This window comes from Thunnus maccoyii, chromosome 12, assembly GCF_910596095.1.
Source record: "Thunnus maccoyii chromosome 12, fThuMac1.1, whole genome shotgun sequence".
Classification (NCBI taxonomy): Eukaryota; Metazoa; Chordata; class Actinopteri; order Scombriformes; family Scombridae; genus Thunnus; species Thunnus maccoyii.
In genome coordinates this window covers 18048116-18068802 of record NC_056544.1, presented here as the reverse complement: position 1 = coordinate 18068802, position 20687 = coordinate 18048116, and the positions used below count along the sequence as shown (strand labels likewise).

Below are 20687 nucleotides of genomic sequence, written 5' to 3'. Positions count from 1 at the left end.
ACTAATAGTCAAACATGTTTTTGTTGCAGGGACCCATCAGTGAGCATAATTTTGAAGCCTATGTGAACACATTAACTGATATGTACAACAACTCGGAGCATGAATACTCTCCAGAGTGCAAGGCCCTCTTGGATAATATCAAACAGGCTATTAAGGGCATCCATGTTTAAGCTGTAGAGCTACCAAGAGGTTTCTTTGACTTGGGATAATGGCACTAGATAGCTCTATTTTACTGAAGAGTGCTGGCTTGGCTGCATGTATAAGACAAGGCTTTTGGAAATGTGTTTGGCATTTCCCGGTAAATACACTGCACTGAGAAAATTACCAGCCAGATTTGTAATGCTTTTACTGTTTCTGCATTCACTTGATATGTTTATCCTGGTGAGATTTTTACTCCTCTTGCACTTAATTATTTTGTATGGTTTGCTTGATTTTAATCTGTATGTGTTCATGTCATTCTTATATTACCGCTATTTATTATTATATTTGTTCATCAGTGTATTTATTTCCTCAATTTTTATTTATTTCTAGAATTGTAAATGCTTAATATTTGAAAAAAAAAATCTGTTGACTTTCTGCACATTGTAAATTACATAGAAGCACATTCCAATTTCATGGCATACTTTCGCCATCTAGTGTTGAAAAACGTATATTATTAGACCCTAAGTTGGATCTCCCTTGAAAGTAAAACCTACCAAAACTACTAAGCATTGATATTTTTAAGCATTGCTTTTGCTTTCTATTCTTTATTGGAAACTGAATGTATGGTAAGACAAAGTGAACACTGAGATCAAAAAAAAAAAAAAAAAAAATGCAATGCAACTGTACTGTACCTTTTTTTTTCTCTTAAACCAATAACAGCTGAATGCAAGCAGGAGGTGACACTGAGCAAACATGCAATGTATCATTCAGTGAACTGAATGTCAGAATCTGCTTTGCATAGCGTGCCACAAGAAGAGTGCAACAAAAATCCACTTTGTCGAGATGTCTTTCTTTTTTTTTCTTTCTTTTTTTTTTTTTTAAATATAGATATTAAACTGCCTTCTGTGCACACACTTTGGAGTGTGCATATAGTATGTGCCTAAATGTATATGAATCCATAAAAATATACGAGTACTATGTTTTGTGGTAGGACAGTATTATGTGGATGGTGTCTAATTTATTATACAGTACAATTATTTTCATAGGAGGAAATGTTCCTGATGACTGTTTAAATACTGTTGTCTCAGTAGCTGTAATCTCAAAGTCAGGTTTTGAAATATCATGACTGAGACTGAAGAGTCTGGTGTTTATTTTAACTTTTTGTTAGCATGGAGAGGTACAAAAAAAAAGAGGAAGGAGTGAATTAAAAACAAACATCTACTCCTGTTTATCTTAAACTGCTTACAAGCCTTAACATTTCAACCAGTCTTACAGTTTGAATATTCTTGTAAAAGCTTGGGGCAGATTTGAATAGTAGCTATTTCAAAACCGAGCGGACTACCACTACAACTTACATTTCAGTTTCAATCATTAAATTAAAAAAAAAAAAAAAGAAAAGAAATGAAAACATAGACAAATGATAGTTGTTGGCTAATCAGTTGTTTGTCTGCATCAATTGCACTTTTGTATTTCAATTATTTTGTATTTTTAGTTCACCACACTGCCCTTCAACAAAAAGAGGGAAATGGGACAATGTAGTCATATCACCGTATTATATACAGGTCTCAATTTTACATGAGGTTAATAAAAAAAAAAAAGACAGTAATTTGAGCAATACATTTTTCATTTCTGCAAAGAGAAGTCAAAGACATGTAGCCTAGGACATTTCGAAGAAAAAAATGTAACAGCAAAAGAGCCAAATTACAGAAAAACGTATGACCCTATTTTATCCAAATACTCAAATATGTTTTAAAGAATTTTAATCTTTTAAATTTGAATCACATTCTTTAAACTTAACAATCCTTTATTTATAATTTCTTATATTTAATTCCTACACCACACATTGTTTGCTCAGGAAGTTTTGTGAATAATATTTATTTTTCCCTATTAGTATTTGATGTTTTGTAATGTGAAATGCTTTTTTGTGGAACGATATTAGTATGATATGAAATTGTATTGTATTTTCTTTTCTTTTACATTAAAATGTAATGCTTTTTCAGTTTACGTAGTTTGTAAATTGAAACTTCCTATTACTTTTACTATTTCATAATAAACAGATATGCGCTGTGTTGTACAGTTTGTGTATGGTAGAAATAAACTTTTCAAATGGTTGTGTGTTTTCTCAAAGCTTTTAACTCTGCTGTCAATCAAATATATGTGAACCCAGTTACTCCTCAAGTCAAAGGTATCAACTTTCCTTTGGTGTTAGCAGCACCTAGTGGTGAAAAATAGGCATTACATTTGAAACAACAGGGAGTGGTCAATGGAGGGGAGATGCTGACAGTTAAAGCTGCACATCCAGAGCTGTTTGGGGGTAAAAATCAAAATACAGGACGGTCCTGGTGTCCTAGGAGGTTTAAGACTCTGACCACGTGGTATCAACATCCGCGGTTCAAGTCCCACTGGAGACCTATGCCCCCCGTGTCTCAAAAATGTACAAATGTAAAAATGTATCCCAATACTACTTTAATTTAATTAATCAAAATATAATACACACTGAAATCATCTTGGGTGGATTCAGTTATACAGGTGTGTCATGAGGAATAGATTTAAATTTAGATTAGATAACTTTATTAATACCCAAAGGGGAAACTCGTTTGGTTGTCCATGCACGGTGACAACAGGTCACTGCAGACAACATATGAAAAATACAGTACTAACAAAAACACCAACAAATATTCTAGGTGGACATTAGTTAACTCAGAAGCCTGCTAGGCCACTAAATTAAAACAAACAATGTATTTAATACAATAAATCAATCAATTCATTAATTTTAGAAGGCCAAAAGTGATGCACCTGAAGTGAAATACCAACAAAGAAGGCAATAAATGTAAAATCAAGCCTTCAAAACTAACATATATATTATAAAAACAATACATATGAAATTACATCTTACAAGTTATGTCAAAAAAACACAACCAATAACTTAGGAAACAGTCATTCAAACATTTCACAGATGTGGTAACAAAAGATCTGAATCATTCTGTGGAGCATCTTGGCATCTTTAACTGATCACTCAACACACTTTTTAAACTGCTGAAAGGACCAAACCTTAAAACTGAAGTGTGGTTTGAAATCTCCGTCTGGTTCAAAACTATCTATCTAATCAGTCATCAGTTCATCTTTTTCCCATCATGTTGATGATAAAAATTACACAAAAAATCAAGACCAGTACATATTTAAATCTCTGTATCTTTGATGTATTTATTGACAGATGCTCGAGTTGGAAATAAAAGTCACCATGTAAGGCGCCACTAAAACAAAGACAATGTATGAGCCAAATATTAAAACCACGTTCTTTTTGTGGTGAAAGTAGCAGAGCAGCATTCAAAATATGAAGCTGTTGGTTGACACTTGAAACCACCACAAACATATTTCCTGTCACATCGGGCACTGCTTTCCTGTAACGTATGCTGTATATGTATCTGACCTGAGCTAAACCCTGCTGAAGTTCAGTATGTCTGTTTACATTAACCTAATAATAAAGCAGGTGGGAACAAAATATTTGGTTTGTTGGAGGCAATATAACAACAAATTTTTGGGCAAATCCAGTCATACTCCATAATCCTACTTTGTGTGATGCTACAGAGTATTTTCAGAGCAACATGTAGTTCCATACAGGACAGGGGCGACCATTGAGGACACCGGGGTCATGTCATTTACACACAGGTCACACATTATGTGCTATGAAAGCTTGTAGAGTTGCTATCTTTAAATTTGACCACAAAATATGATTAATAATCATAAGAAAATAAAGGAACTCTGTTTCTCTCCACCCAAACTGTAATCTCAGCAGTGTGGAGAGGCGAGTCAATTTAAACATATCAAATACTACAAGTGAACAGTTGTATTAATATATTGAGATGTGAAAATATATTTAAAAATAAGAACAATTTTATAGACTTTTTGGTGGCATGTCAAACATTTCTAAGCTAGGTGCAGCTTTGCTTTTGACCCCTGACCTCAGTATTTGCAAAAACCCAACTACATCCCTGGTTTCCTCATATCACATCCTGATTTTGAAGCTAGTAACAGGCCTCAGTCAGAGTGGAGACGCTGATCGTCTTTGACTCATTAGTCAAGCCTGTTACAGCTGAGAGACATGATTAATGATCCTGGATGAGTATGTATACGAGAGACTTGAATGAACCCAAGTTAAACTGTCTGCCTCTTTGTGTACTCTGTACTCTGATAGTTTGTGGTCATGTGAGTCAGGCTCAATACCTCAGCATTACGCAATAAAACCACAGACTGAGGAAGTAAATAAATTCTTCACCTTAGAGGAGACAACCTGCAGAAGAACAACAGCTCAGGCTGCAAAAAGCGTCACATATTTAGCCAGAAACCGCATTTACAACGACAGAGAGTGAAATCAACACTTTCCACTATGAATGCTGATGACTTGCTAAGCTTGCCAACCAGACTCTATTATGCTCTAAAATGAATTTTAACTGGAGGAACTGAGTCTTAACTGACTCTTTATCTTCTATAAAAAATGCTAATAAAATATCTCTGCTAATAATGAGGGAAAAATGATGGTGAATGTTCAGTTTAGCTCACCTGTGTCACTAAAATACCCCCATGGGCCCTGGTTTGTAAGTTTATTATTGTCTCACATAAAATTAGGTAGCAATATATAACTCTGTCAAAGTGGAAGCAGAAGTAAAGTTTCCTGAACCTTTGCCTATATGTGTTATTGGGGAAACTGTAACTACTGAACAACAAAAAGCCTGTTTAGTGATAGCTGACCGGCCCAGACCTGCATGAATCTGCTGATCACAACTGCTCCCTTATTAAACCTGTTGATCATCCATTCCCACACTTCCAGAACAAGCTGGAAACCAGCTGCAGGCTAAATTTAGGCCTTTACTTTCGGGAACTGTGTTAGGTTACAAGATGGGTTAAGAGCTTTCCAGAATCTTTCCAATTTTGTAATTTCTTGTGAAAAGACTGAAGAGACAGCTATATACTATACTCCTAAACTATTTCTTTCTAGATAATTCTTAATTATTAAATTAACATGCACAAAGACAAGTCAAATAAATGATTGTTTTCTTCTGTTGTCCAGTTTCCAATGCTCTCAGTGAATGAATATTCTTTCTCTTTTCTGTGGTAGACCTCTTTATTAAGAACATTTGCTGGTTTCAGCTTCTCAAATGTTCAAGGATTTGTTGTTTTTCCTCTGTTTTATAACATCATAAATTGAATATATTTGAGGTTTAGCTCTGGGGACTCATGCTAACCTTTTGTTAGTACTTTCTGACATTTTATGGACTAAATGATTGATTAGTTAGCCTAACTGAAAAATAAATCTTGGCCGCAGCCTTAACTCTAAAGAATGCTGCAAAAAAAGTACATGTATACAAAAAAGACACAGCAATATTCCTTTCATATTGAGTTACTGTAGAAAAAAAGTAGAAGCAATAGCTGTGATCTGAAGTGATATACATCATTTTAGTAAACTATTTAACACATTAACTCAAAAACATATAACAAAAAGTGCATGCACAATAAAAGCTGCAGTTACAAGAGCTTATTGCACATTTGATATAGATAGATAGATAGATAGATAGATAGATAGATAGATAGATAGATAGGTATGAGCAGTGGGAGCAACAGTGCTTCCCTCTGTCGACAACGTTTTAAAACCACGTGACCTGTGTTTACATCCACTCCTCAGCTGTTCTTTCTTCCACTCCGACTCCACGGCTCGTCGTTTCCACTTTCTACCTTTTCAACCAGCCAGCCAGCCAGTTAGTTAGTTAGATAGTTAGTTATTACAGTTAACTAGTCAGTGCGTGTCCTCTGAGAGAGACTGTTAACGTCTGAAAGTCAGTGTCTTCACTAACCGTCGCATTGCTCGGTGCACAAGGAGTGAGTTAATGCGACACGACACTGTGAGTATTTATTTCTTTTTAGCTAACTACCAATTTATGTCCGTAAGTTAGCAGGTGTGTGTTCACAGTGTGAGTAAAACATTTGTTTACTGTGCCACAACAGGCCAGCTGCACTGTGTATAAGTGTGTGTATGTGTGTGTGTGTGTTTTCTAGCAGCTTACCTAACCTGCTTTGTCTCTGTTTTGATGATGGCGCACTCGGGCCCTTAAAAGCTAACGTTAGCCAGGTTGACTGCAACCCAGATGGCGTTGTTCGACACTAGACGGTAATGTAAACACTTGGCGTTCAATGTAAACACAATCACATCACTTGTCACTGCGACTAACATTTGTGCAATTCACACATTTTATTTTTTTTCGTGCACCTCGTCTTTGAATTTGATGCGTAAAGACAAGCGAGCGTGTGGAGACTTTCTGTCACAACCGTTAGCCACATCACACGGAAGAGCCTCCGTGATATCAGTTATTTTTGGTTTGTTTTTGTTTTGTTTTTTTTATTTGTGGGATTTGTCAGCAGCAGTTATTAAAAAGCTGAACGGCTTGACATTTCAGCCTCTTCATAACAAACCGGTTTTGCCAGTTGCTACTAAAGATTGAGGTTAATCGCACTGCAGAGAGCTGGCCAGCAACTGCGTTTTGGTCGTCAAGTGGGAACAAAAGCTGGATGAATACACAAATACACATACACACACTGTTCATCGTTGTCAGCTTGTGTAATGAATGCTTGAATGGTCTTGTCGTGTTTCTCACAGATGTGGACGGGTTGGATTAATAAACAGCCACGATTAATAACGCTTGACAACATTTCATGAAAACGCTGTTGTTGTTTTGCTCCATCGCCGCACGCAGTGCGAACAAAGTGTCGAGCCAGCTGATTGGCTCACGAGGCTGGCAACTGCAGCACGTGACCAGGTGGAGAGCTGATTGGCTTCATCAGGTGTCAGTTTTGGGGGGAACATCTGTGGACACCACTGCATATACAGAGAAAAATAAACACCTGTAAGATGTAAACACAAGCTGATCAGAGTGGTGCACAATGGTGAAGGCGAGTTTAAAAAAGATCAGAAAAGATATCACAGGTAAAGAACCATAGAAGGGCCGTAACACAACAACGTTATCAATTAATCTATTGAGTATTTTCCAGTTGAGTCAATCAGTTAAGTTAGAGTCTAAAAAACATCTCAAAATAGTAGAAATGTCCTGCCACAGTTTCCCAGAGCCCAATGTGATGCCTACAAATTTCAAACAGTCCAAAACCTAAACCCTTCATTGACAATCTCACCTCAAGTTCCATTTACTAGCTGTTTGTGAGCTTTTGATCATAGAGAGTGATTTCTAGAGTTGCAACGATTAGTTGAATAGTCGATCAATAGAAAATTAATCACCAACTATTTTGCTAGTCGAATAATCGTTTTGAGTCATTTTTTTAAGATAAAGTGTCCAATTTTTCTCGTTCCAGCTTTTCAAATGTGAATATTTTCTGATTTATTTAGCTTTCCATGATAGTAAAGTAAATATCTTTGGGTTCTGGACTGTTGGTCAGGTCAAAACAAGACATTTTAAGTTGCACCTTAGGCTTTGGGAAACAGTGATTGACATTTTACACCATTTTTTGACATTTCATAGACCGAACAACTAATTGGTTAATCGAGAAAATAATTAATTGTATATTGGTTGCAGGTCTAGAGTTGTTAAAATTTCCATATTCTTCTAAGAGTTTTAAGGACTTCTTGTCCATACTTGAGTTTCAAAGCTAATTTTTCTACCAGATCACAAGGCATGCTCCAGAACAGCTACTAAATGGACCTTGAGGTTTGTTTTTAGTCAACTGATGTTTCTGAGGTCATGAATGAACTCAGCAAAGATGTTTTATTTATTTAAAAAGTCAGAGATGTAAGAAGGGGTCAGCCCATTTAGCAGAATACAAACAAACAGTAAAATTGACTGTAGCTGCACTACAGTAATGTGTTCTCAGCAGATGTGTCCGGACTGAAAGCGAAGCATGCAAAGTCAGTGGAAAGACACAAATAGGGCACAGGTTTGATTAGGTGGTACAAATTTAGAGGAAGACACATCTTGTCAAGTATTTTCAAGTGTTTCTGCTCACCCCAAAACTGCATGACTCCTCTTCATTAATGCACAAAGACAACAGGAGCAAAAATCAGAGAGGAAGTCCAGCTAGTTTGAAAGTTTGAAATGAGTTTGAGCCTTTTCAGACACACAATGTTTGGTTTCTGTGGTTAGCTTGCTACAATACACACCTCAACCGTCATGTCTACGGGCTATTTATGACTAAGAGTACAAAAACAGTCCAGAGGTAAAATTTGCACAAATAAAACAAATGAAAATACACTTCCCATGCTGTCTGAACACACTATAAGATCTTTACCACTACTGGAGCAAAAAAAATATATATATGTTTAAAGTTTGGCCTCAGGGTGGAGCCAAAGTTAAGGCTGTATTTTACCTAAATCAGAATCAAAATGGTTTATCCTCTGGTGAGTCATGTCCATCTTCCTTATTTTTTTGCCTCAAGGGTGACACGAGAGGAAAGGTCATTATGGTGAACCTTTTATGAGATTCTGGGAGTCACGTGTTGAGGTGGCAATTACAGAGTCAAGTCACAATATGACGTTGTTAAAATCCACTTTAATGATTGAATAACAAAGATGATTCTTCAATACGTGACGCTGTATGTAGAAAACACACCACACACTTTTACACCAGAAATGGCAAAATACATTGTTCATATTTATTGCATTAAAAAGGTGGTCAACAAAATTAAAAGGTGTCTCCTTATCGGGAGCATGACTTTGCTCAGCAAATACAAAGACTATCTGCTCTTTAGAATGTGTAATGACAGGTTATGTGTGAAAAGTTTGACACTAGAGGAGGGTCAGTACCACATTAAAATGCAAAGGATGAATCCTCCAGGAAGCGTGAATGTCTTCAAAAAGTTAAATAGATTTTTTTTGGTTTTTTTTCCAGCTTTTGAGGTATATTAAGTAAAATTGGAAATTTCAGTGCAACTCTGGTGTCAGAAGAAAGGTCAGTGGGTGACACAAAATCGTTATGATTAATCTTCTGTGTGTCATGAATATTCAGAGCAGATTTAATTGGAATTGCGTCTTTTAGTTTTTTTAAGGTGTCTTGTTATGAAATAAAGTGATGGACATGTGGAAAATATGACCCGCTGGCAGCAGTAATTCAGATAATCATCAAATTCATCAGGACCAACGGACAAACTGACCAACCAACGCTTCTCTCCCTAGAGCCAGAATTTAGTACAAATGTCTCGAAGGTAATATTTTAATAGGAATCTTGTCTTGAAATCTTCACTGAGTGTGGAGAGGAAGACTGTGCAGATCCTTTCTAGTTGTCTCTTTGCGTAGAGGAATACTCAGGTGTACTCCAGTAACATATTCAGTTCATGTAGCTTAGTAAGAAAACACATGAGCATCTCTATGGAATTTGCATTTGTAAAAATGCACACACATGCACGCATGTTGTATTAATAATACATTTGACATCACAGAGAAAACAGTCTTTAATTTATATCCCACACAGCCACATCTCATGAATTACACCTTCTGAAGTCCTTAATCTATCCTCCCCTTCAGTGTGAATTTTACATGCTCACATGGTTGTTTTGTTGCAGTGAACCTTCACACACCCGCTTCAAGAAATGTAAATCCACGGGCAGGATTTGTTGGTATGAAAAAATATGGAAATCATTCATCAAAAATATATTCTTCATGGCTGTTGTAGCTTGAAACACAAGTCAGTGATTACAAATGCTGCAATTACAAATTCACAAATTATGCACTCTTGTTACCCAAAGTGAGATTGTGTGAAAGTGCTCAGGCATTATACTACAAAAGCATCTTCATAATTTTATAATATGCTGATAAAATGATGGTAACCATCAGGATTATTAGTTTACATCACACTGTTTGATGATGCAGTCTGTGTGTGCGTCCTGCTGTACTAGACAGGCCTTTGGTGTTTAGTTACAGCAGTGGACTTGATCTGGTTTTACTGAAGGATCCGTTACATGTTTTGTTACCCAGAATGGCTCAGCATGGTGTCCCTCTCCGGGTCATAGAAGCCAGTCATGACCTGAGCTGGCATCGACCCTATTTCCATATACGCCAGGGTCAACAGAGGACATCCCCCGTGTGTGTGTGTTTACCAGCACACTCCAGTTTACATAGAGCCATTTTTTTTCTTAGCTTCAAATGTTATTACCTCGTTGCTCTTTTTTGATTTGTCTTAAAGGAACGGGTGAGTAATGACCCCCCTGTGGATTATCATTGGTATGACTGTACTGCAGTGCCCAATAGCAATTTGCTTGTTGAATATGTCGTCTGACCCATTTTCCTGGATTTTCTTGGAACTGCGGGCAACTCACATGCATTACAGAGAGGGCAGAGGGAAAATTTTTTTTTTTAAAAATACACTGCTGTACGATCAGTGATGGTGAGTGAATCAATGATTCTCTTTGCCTGTGAGAAAGAGCCAATGGAAAATTACCTTACTAGGCCTCCTGCTACAAAGTCACCTCTGAATTTAATCTTTATTAGCTGAGTCAGATGTGGAGATGCTGAGAAGGCAGAGAGGGAATTCAAGACTTGTCTCCTGTGGCCGTATCTCTAGATATACCCTTTCACTCTGTAGCGAGGTGGGATATTTTTTGTTATCAAAGCGCCTGTGAAATGTTTAAAAGCTGACTAGTGTTAGGTTTTCCCCTCTTTTTTATTGCTCTGATGTTGTACTTTAGCTCAGAACTCACAAAGTAAATAACTTCCAGAGCACCAGAGACATACAGCTCTGAACTTTTTTGGCCTGTGACCCCTTAAAATGAAGCAACTTGTGACCCCACATCACAGGTTCTGGTTTTAGTGTGAACATGCGTTGTGAGCAGCTCAGCTAAAGAGTGATTTATACCTTCTCAGGCTGTTGTCATTATAAGGATTTTTACAGGCCAGAAGTAGTAAAAGTATGCAGTACTTCACAAAAAACAGACAAGAATCAGTGAAAAGAAAGAAAAAAATAAATGTTATGTTTAGTCCATCAGATATACCTGATATAGCTCATCAAACATATAGTCAATACATTATTGTACATTATATTATCAGGGGCTTGCATGTTAGCTTGGGTTGGATGATATGACTATAAATACTGTGAGATGATATTAAATTTTCTACCATCAGAAATCTTGGCATACCATTTATATTGTGGCAGCTAATTCTTTGGGTTTATTAGGCCGTTGTTTTGTGGGCAATGTTGTAAATCAATGAGATGGATCGGTTTATGGTAATATTAGGTTTTTTATGATTTTTTCCATCAATGTGATGATGTACCTGTTTTTATGTCAGGTATTAAACTTCACTGGACGAACAGAAAAACATTCCAGTCATTCCTGTCTGGATATTTTATCCATCAAACATTTTCTCAATAGATTGTCCACAAACGTTATCATATCACAATATTTATCAATATTGCAATATAAGATAAATCCTCTCATGCTAGCTACCTGTGACATAACCTCATACCTACCATGACACTTGGACACTTGGACATATAAATCAGCCTTACATGACTTACACCATGTTTTGGTTGTGATGGTACCTGAAACAATCAGTGAAGTCCATCTGATCCTGAAAAATATTACATATACAGTAATTACACTGTCTCTTGTCTGTTGACAATGTGTGACCATGTTGCAGCACATAATTCAGCCTCTTTGACTTGACAAATAGACCTTTTCCATGGCAGATATTTGTATATATTGTTTGTGTTTTTCCTGCTGTGATTGTAAAAAATGGCCTTTATGCATTGACTAAACAATAAGGAAAGTGTGTGTATATGCTAGGCGGCTCATCTCTGTAAACCAGGGTGAGGTGACATGTAAAATGGTAATATTAAGACTGCCTACATGAAACCACAAATAATATTTTCAAATCCTTTTATTGGATTGTTTTTAAACATGACAGTTTGATGAATATAGTGTCTGTAATAAATATTCATTGATCCCATTACAAATGAAGTTTTCATCCTGATGGGAATTAATTTGGATAAACTCTGGTGTAACATGAGACTTAATTCATTCTTCAGTCTGTTTCTCTAACAGTTGTTAATTTTTCATCAAAAGACAATCCCAGTGTGAGAAGATTAATAAATCTTTACTTTTATCAGCATCTTACATCTGCGCTGTACTTGTAGATTTAACCAGATGCCGTATTCCCTAGCAGGCATATTGCCATAACGTGTTTATATAATTTTTCCAGGTCACTTGCTGCCTGGACATGACTGTTGTCTGAACTGACGCTAGAGGAGTCACAGCGGCAGGATCCTTCAGCCAGCCGTTCATCTCCATGCCACACTGAGGAGGAATCACTCATCCTGAGTACGAGTTCTGCCCTTGTGTTTGTCTTCTCTTTTCGCCATGGGGGGAGCCGTGAGCGCTGGGGAGGACAATGATGACCTCATTGATAATCTGAAGGAAGCCCAGTATATCCGCACAGAAAAAGTTGAACAGGCTTTTCGAGCCATAGACCGTGGTGACTATTACCTGGATGGCTACCGGGACAGTGCCTACAAAGACTTGGCGTGGAAGCACGGGAACATACACCTGTCGGCTCCGTGTATATACTCAGAGGTGATGGAGGCCCTCAAACTGCAGCCAGGATTTTCTTTCCTCAATCTGGGCAGTGGAACCGGCTACCTGAGCACAATGGTCGGCCTTATCATAGGTAAGTATGATGGCCCTTTTTCCAAATATGTGTTTTTGTCATGTATGAGAAATGCTCAGATGTTCTGTGAGATCTAGGTAAACAAATCAACGACGTAAGCACCGTGTATGCCTATGGTGCAAATCAACACCCATGATATGTAATAAGCGGTTCTGGGGACACTATTTAATGATTGCTCTTGATGTGTTGTTTCTTTTCAAGGGCCATTTGGTGTGAACCATGGAGTTGAGCTGCATAAGGATGTGGTTGAATATGCCAGAGAGAAACTGGATGAATTCATAAAGAATAGTGACAGCTTTGACAAGTGAGTACATGCAGGAAATGGAAAATAAGACTACAGAGTCTACAGTCATGTTATCAGATCTTAAAGGCTATACTAATGGCCCTTTCATGTCATGTTGGAGTCTGTGACTTGTAAATAATATAGCATTTATGTCAAGATCCAAGTTGTAATTGGGAAACTCATATTTTTCTGAAATTTCAATATATCTGACTTGGAAGTGCCTGAACACCAACCAATGTCATTAGTTTTGCAGGTATTTGATCATAAACCAAAGTATTCTTTGGCCTGATGGCTGTAGATGAAAAGTTAAAGAATCACCAAAGTTATTGCAATGAATCCTGAAGGGAACAAGCATGTCTGCACAAAATTTAATGGCAATCCATCCAATAGTTATTGAGATATCTCAGTCTGGACCAAAGTGGTGGATCCACCCACCCACTGACTTAACCATTCATAGAGCCAGCATAGCTCAGAGAGTGGATGTGTTCAAACCTGAGCACTAGTAACAGTTTTACCTGCCAGTTTGGCTCCTGTGCACCTCAAGACTTTGGCTTGCAAATTAAATGCATTTGAATCTCTCTAATTCTACTCATTTCATTTACATAATTCTATCACAGCTTACAAATATGATAATGAGCTTGAATGGAAGAAAAAAGTGTTTTCCACGGTTGTTAAATTTTATCCACTGTACTTTTTTTTTCACAGGTTTGAGTTCTGTGAACCCGTCTTTGTGGTGGGGAATTGCCTTGAAATCTCAACAGACAGTCACCAGTACGATCGCATTTATTGCGGTGCAGGAGTGCAGAAAGACCATGAAAATTACATGAAAGTACTGCTCAAAATTGGAGGCATTCTGGTGATGCCTATAGAGGATCAGGTAGGTGCTAAAAGCCATTGGAATAATACAGAATCAACACATCACCGTTGCTATTCAAAGTGCTAACATGAGGAAAAACCAAAGTTAAATAGCTTTGACCTACAAGATTGGTTGTGCAACTTTCACATGTATTATTGAGCCACAACTGCCCCTGGATTTGAGCAGCTGTGTGAGGAGCACACACAGCCCTGTTTAAATATATATGTTTTATTTAAAATGCTGGATGTGTGTGTGTGTGGACAGACTGGGGGGTATGTAAGAGGGCACTCTGAATATTTTGGGAAGCTGGTGGAGAAAAGGGTTGGCAAGAACCTTTTCTTAAAAGAAAACTAAAGATCCTGACAGATTCATAGACAATAATTTGGGGTAATTTAAGGCGTTTCAGTCAAGCAAAGCTTTTGTTAGATTAGATGTTGTAACTCTGAAGTGAGTTCAGTGAGTACAATATACTTAAAAGAAATCAATAATAACGTGTTATACAGAATTATTAAAGAAGGTAGAAGACAGGAAGGAAAAACAGCCTACACACTTATGAATCATGGTAGCTTTATATCTAAACAGCATGAAAGCACCACCACCCATTTTCACACAGGTCCACACTAATATGAATACATTTCAAGACATATTTTTTCTCTTTGTTTGGGCCTTTCATCAACACACAAAACAAGCTTTTTAAAATTGCTCCTCAGGGTGGACACAGATGAAATCTCACATTGTAATAAGGGTAAGGGGAAAGAGAAAAGAGAAAGTGCTGACATACTGTATGATCAAGACTCTTCAAAGACATGGCTGGGCACTGATGTGTAGAAACAACATTAAGAAGCCGGCTTTTGCACCGGCAACTCTTTCCATCTTTTTGTATTTTTGTAAAAAAACAAGATATATATGTTGTCAGATGAGCTCAGAAGCATAAAAATTAAAGGATGTCCATACAGCAGCCCAGGAACTACTGTTAGTGTTAGTTAACATTTATGGCTCTTAATCAAATTACTGTTTTAAACATGTGCAATTTCAACAGAAAGCTGTACAGTCAATGTAAATATCTATTGTGACTATATAGGAAGGGAAAAAAAGTCATCACAGTGACCTTGCACCGTGACAACCAGCATCATCGTGTTAAATGAAGTACACATTAGTGATGGCTATGAATGGATGAACCTGGCATCTGGCCTCAAGGTGTCTGTGTGCTGGTATTAATGGACCTGTTGTGTGCCAGCTGAATTCCCCTCACACCATTACACCTCCCCCATCAAGATATACACTTACTTTATTACCATGCATGATGAGTGCATAGCCTCATGTGGTTTAACAGTGTTTTGATAACTGTCATACTGTGGACAGCTAATTAGTTGTTAGTCTAGCCTGAGCCGACCAGATATCTGTCATCTACTGAGCGCCACCTCTTGCATAGCAAACTTCTCACACCAGCAAGTATTTTAAGATGTGTCTGGTAGGGGTAGGTATATATAGAGTACCAGTCAGAGGACATACTTTCTCATTCAAGTGAAAGGGAAGGTAGGTCCAAAGTTTTGACTGGCACTGTATATATATATACTGTACTAGAAGTGCAATGATTAATAGAAAATGTTGATTGACAAAATTAATTGGCAACTGTTATGATAACAGATTAATTTTTCAAGCAAAAATTTAAAAATTGGAGGGCTCCAGCTTCTAAAATGTGGGAATTTTTCACAATTTTAAAAGATGTTTTATAGACCAAATGATTTATCGATTAATCAAAATATTAATTTGCAGGTTAATTGATAATGTATATCATGGCTACCAACTGTCCCTTAAATATGTCTGGTAGTATTTTGGGCAATGTTGCAAATCAATGAGCTGAACTGATTGATGGCAACATTGGGTTTTATAATTTTTGCATCAGTGTAATAAATCACTCTAGTATTTAATTTGCTAGATTTGCCGAAAACATACATTCCTGACTTTATTTTATCTGTTGACAATTTCTCAATTGATTTTCAAGAATATTGTGTAGTATCACAATTAAAGCTGCAATGATTTCTTGATTAATTGATAAGTCAATTGACAGAAATATAATCGTTATCGCAATATAAATATACATATAGAGGATTTAATCAATATGTCCCATCCTTGTCTTTTGTAAGGCTTTTTTGAGATTGCTGCCTGTAAAAAGCCCGATAGCTTTACTGTCTTGGTGATACTCATCTCAGAGTTTGTTAGATTGTGCTTAAAGCCCTTTGTGTTCACATACTGAGCAAGTAATAAAACATAAAGTCCACATAAGAAATGGAATTAATCTTTCATGCAGCTATTGATGAAACATATATGCACAAGGAAAGAGGAGCGTGTTTCTTCTCCAGGGGCAGAGTTTATGATCTACTGATGCTTATACATCTGCCAGCCATACTGTAATAAACACCCGGGATTTAGAGTAAAATCATTAGATGTGTGAATGTAATTTAGTAAGCAGCTACTGTATTTATACAGAGATAATTGCTAGAATGAATCTCTGGTATCTATACAGTATCAACCACAGTAAATAATCCCCACATGAATCCTCTCTATACAGGTGGCAAATAAACGTTGAGTACTGGATTCAGGTTTTTGTCTCTTTATGCAGCTGACCCAGATAACCAGGACTGGCCAATGCACATGGGAGAGTAAAAACATCTTGGCTGTGTCCTTTGCCCCCTTGGTCCAGCAGAGCAGAGCTGATGGAGAGAAGCCTGACGCTGTCCAACTGCGTGAGTTTCTCCGGTCTCTGTTCTCAACACAAAAACAAAACAAAATCAGTCTTTGTGTTTTACTATTCCTAACTGGTCTTGAAGTGTAAAGCAGCAGGCAGTATTTCAAGTTAGACAGTATATTTAAAATGAAGTGATGAGACCATTCCTAAAGCAATATTTGCTTTGAGCTCGGCCTGCAGCTGGTTCATAGTGCCAGTTTTTTTTTTTTTCCTTTCCTTGAAATACTGAGACAGAGTTTCCCTCTAATGGCCTTTCTTGTTTGTGGTGACCTAGTTGAAGGATTGTTGCAGTTTTATGGATTATTCTTATGTTTGTGGCGCATTGCCCTGAAGGACTGTGTCATCTCTCTTTGTCCTCAGCCCCAGTGACTGTTCGGAGCCTACAGGATCTGTCTCGGATCTACATACGCCGCACTCTCAGAAACCTGGCCAATGAGGACAGTCAGGGGAAGGGGATGGTGCAAAGAGTTCCCCAGAAGCGCAAACGCAGGCGCTGCCGACGGCGGCGCATCAACACCTATGTTTTTGTAGGCAACCAGCTGATTCCCCAAATGGTAGAGAGCGAGGAGGAGGAGCACCCAGAGGAAGAACACAAGGAAGTGGAGGAGGAAGAGGAAAGAGACATTGGCGAAATTGAAATCCTCAAGCAAGTGAACATGTTGAGAGACCAAATAATGGCTTTACCGCTGCCTGAGTCACTTAAAGCATATTTGCTGTATTACAGAGAGAAATGACTGATTCACTCGATATCCACTCTTAATGAGTGCAGCGCCTGCTGAAATGCTTTTCTTCACTCTTTTCAGTACAAATGTAGCATTATTTCCATTAAATCTTGATGGCAAAACTGTACCGGAAAAAAGGCGATCATAGATAATATTGGATAATAATGTTATGATTGTCATGAGTTGTTAGTTTATGTTGATGTTTTCTTTTGATTTGTATATTAAAAAAAATGTAAAAAATATACTAAATGGACATAGTTTCAGAAACCCGTTTTGAGATTCAGATTTTATCACAAATGTCAGGATGTCTGCAGAAGTTTGCAGAAGAAAAATTGTATAAAAACAAAGTTCTTACTATATTTGTTAAAATATGATCATGCTGAGATGAAAAGTTTTATTGCACCTTTTTTAGAAGCTTTAACTTAATATCAGCGTCTGGTAATGATGTCGAAAGGAGCAAAAAGACGCTGAAAAGCAAATAAGGCCACATCCTCCCATTTTGAGTTAAAGAGTAAGACGTTCTTACGTAATCATGAATGGGGACACTTATGTCATTACTCCTCTTGATATTTTGTTTTTAGGTCAACGTGTTTTGTACCTCCCTATTATAAGAGATCACTCAGAGACGAGATTGGATCATAATATTTTCTACAGGGCACCTTTTCATGTAACTTTTTCTACAGGGTGCTTACATTCTTGTGTTTTCTCACTTTGCATATGAGTAGCTGACATCCTACTTGATATGAGAAGGTGTTGACGGCGTCCCTGGAAAGACCATTTATCAGGCAGAACCCCCTCTCCTCTCCACGTTTCTTTTCTCTGTTGCTGATGAAAATATATGAGTTTAATGAATCATATCAGAGTTTTAAAATGATGAAACTGGTAAAGGGTGTTTTTTTTTTTTTTTCTTTAGAGGAAACTGGTGAAGGAGAGGTGTTGGTTAATAATGAGAACATGCATGAATATACTGTATATGTCTTGGGTATCTCTGACTTTGCTTCACATCTTCTAATTGGTCACTGGAGGTGATGTCCCAAGTGATCAAGTCTGGAAATGTAGTTGTGGAAAAAAAAAAGAAAAAAAAAAAAAGGATTTCAAGAATATTAATCAGTTAGATGGCCTTGAGACAAATCTCAAATCCTGTATAGTACTGCATTTTTTTTTTTATTGACAGCAATGCAAAATCAGAATCGCTGAGGATTTTGAAGCCTTTTGTATCCTGGACTGTAGAAGTGTCCAACAAAGCACCTTATTCTGCAGCCCTCAAGTAAAAAAAAAATAAAATAAAAAAAGGTGCCATTTTTTTGGCTTAATTTGTATCGTGGATTCAGCTCGTAATGTAAATCCTATTAAAGTACAATTTGCTTGCAGAACTTCCCTGATAGTGATGGCTTTTAAGTGCCAACGTACCCCATCACATTAGGATTTCTGCGAGTTTTCTGGCACAGTAAATTAACCCAAACGATGGTATATTTCTACAAAACATTCCACAGTGAAAAAAAAAATATGAAAAAAAAAAAAACAGCACATCACTGATAGATGTCACAGTTTTTGTTCATGCTTTATTGTCACGGACTTGGGGAATTTTCTTCATCTTACTTTGAATGCATAATTTAGTATTTCCAAAAGCTGAGTTGAATGTTGTTGATATGAATTCTATTCAATATAAAAGTGATATATATGTGTTGTTATCATATGATTCTGCATACAGTTTAATTTGCATTTGGTTTGTTGTAGCACCCTCTTGCTGTACTGTAACTTCACACTGGGAACGTTGTACATCCAAACTCCACTGCTGTCTGTTAAATAGATAAGATATATTAGTGCTATAGATCTTCATTTTGTTCTGGTGTAATGAAAAATATTTTGTTTGAGAATGGGGCTGATTATTCTATTAGTAGTTTTTGTGTGTGAAGAGGTATCATTTATTTTCTGTAAGGTTTTTTTTTTTTGTTTTGTTTTTTTACATTCATCAGAAAGCTTTGCAAGTAAGCAATAATGGAATCATTTCTCACCTTATAATTACCAAAAACAACATAGTCCCATTTGATTTGCGTAGTATCCATTAAAAATTCACATGACCAATTACAGGCATGCAGCAGTTTATATACCATTATCTGAAACTGTAATTGCTAATTAGAGAGCACATTAAGTATTGAAAGCAGGGGACCTACAACCTCGACTCTCAGGTCACGCCTTGCACCAAAGTTAATGGGACTGCTGTGATTTCATTTAATGTGGATGAGACTCGACTTCAAAAATGGCACCCGGTGAAAACCAAGTCATAACCAATTCTGTGCTCTTATATTAAGTTAATTCGTCAAGAGTCGAAACAATTCTGTTACTGTTTATCAGGCCTGGGTTGACTTCTCATAGTGTGTGCAGTTCATTTTGGAAATGTGTTGTTTCTCTGTAAATGTTTGGCACAAAAATAAAGGTCACAATCACATTATGCCTCTTCTAATCATTGTAACTGCTCTTTTTATGTCTTATTTGTTGGATGGATTTCTTGCCCAAGTACATCTGACATGGTCAGGGAGTCAAATGAGTCATAATGGCTCACAAATATGAAGTAGAAACAGTTGTAAAAATGCCAGTCTGGCATTCTAGTGACATAAAGCTTGTGATAATCTTTCTTTGTTTTTCTTACTTTTACTTGGCAGTGTAGTGACAGAGAGGAATTATGTGATGAAGAACCCAGGCTGGATTCAAACACGAGATGTCACAGTTACACAGAACGCTCATCACCCAACTGTACCGCTTTTCCAACAAATTTTTAAAGCTTGTCTCAATCCGTGAGAAGGCTTTGTAGATTTAGTGACATTCTGTGTGATTATGAACTAATTAACTACAATTATATCTTTCCTGCAGTGTAAACAACAGCTCTTATATGCACAAAAAAGAAAGTGTATGTGTCGCAAGTTTATATGCATGTATTTAATGTTTGGCAAAATGCCTCTACCAGTTCTTAGACCTCTAATTTATTTAAAAGTATTTCATTTGCTCAAATATGAAACTATAAAGCTACTGCTACAGGCTTCACTCAACTTGAAGTGATACTTTGGCAATTTCTGTCCATAAAGTTGGGGGACTATATATAAAAAAACACTCAGAATAGGTGCAGCAGAGGCTGAGTTACAGTAGACTGACTTTTAGTTGCTAGTATGGGTCAAGCTCCAAAAAGACTCAGTAGCATCTTTTATGAGAGCCTGATAAATGCTCCATGTCTTTCACACTTCAGATACCCAGGTCATATCACAGGTTTTAGGTTCAATTGAAGCCCA

The 20687-nt window shown here is 37.1% G+C and overlaps 2 protein-coding genes across 6 annotated transcripts in view; both read left to right on the top strand.

Annotated features, from left to right (window-relative positions):
* st18 (ST18 C2H2C-type zinc finger transcription factor) overlaps positions 1–2252 on the top strand; it is a 43077-nt gene extending 40825 nt beyond the window's left edge. For all 4 annotated transcript variants that reach the window (XM_042429806.1, XM_042429804.1, XM_042429805.1 and 1 more), the window contains one exon: positions 30–2252. In XM_042429806.1, coding sequence (XP_042285740.1) covers positions 30–170 — 141 coding nt within the window. In that variant the 3' untranslated portion in view covers positions 171–2252. The remainder of the gene's footprint in view (positions 1–29) is intronic.
* A 3529-nt stretch (positions 2253–5781) lies between these two features.
* Positions 5782–19852, top strand: pcmtd1 (protein-L-isoaspartate (D-aspartate) O-methyltransferase domain containing 1). Of its 2 annotated transcripts, none has more exons than XM_042429486.1 (6): positions 5782–6038; positions 12329–12793; positions 12995–13097; positions 13782–13953; positions 16556–16679; positions 17042–19852. In XM_042429486.1, exons 2-6 carry the CDS (start codon positions 12487–12489, stop codon positions 17413–17415), a joined length of 1080 nt encoding a protein of 359 aa, XP_042285420.1. In that variant the 5' UTR covers positions 5782–6038; positions 12329–12486; the 3' UTR covers positions 17416–19852. The 2 variants fall into 2 exon arrangements, with proteins under 2 accessions (XP_042285420.1, XP_042285421.1); XM_042429487.1 differs by lacking the exon at positions 5782–6038 and adding an exon at positions 6119–6304.
* The last annotated feature ends 835 nt before the right edge of the window (positions 19853–20687 follow it).

Excerpts from the sequence above, each read along its gene's own strand:
- pcmtd1 (XM_042429486.1), top strand. The coding sequence starts at position 12,487 with ATGGGGGGAGCCGTGAGCGCTGGGGAGGACAATGATGACCTCATTGAT. Across the intron at positions 12,794-12,994 it reads AATGGTCGGCCTTATCATAG|GGCCATTTGGTGTGAACCAT; the intron begins GTAAGTATGATG and ends TTTCTTTTCAAG. Across the intron at positions 16,680-17,041 it reads GCCTGACGCTGTCCAACTGC|CCCCAGTGACTGTTCGGAGC; the intron begins GTGAGTTTCTCC and ends CTTTGTCCTCAG.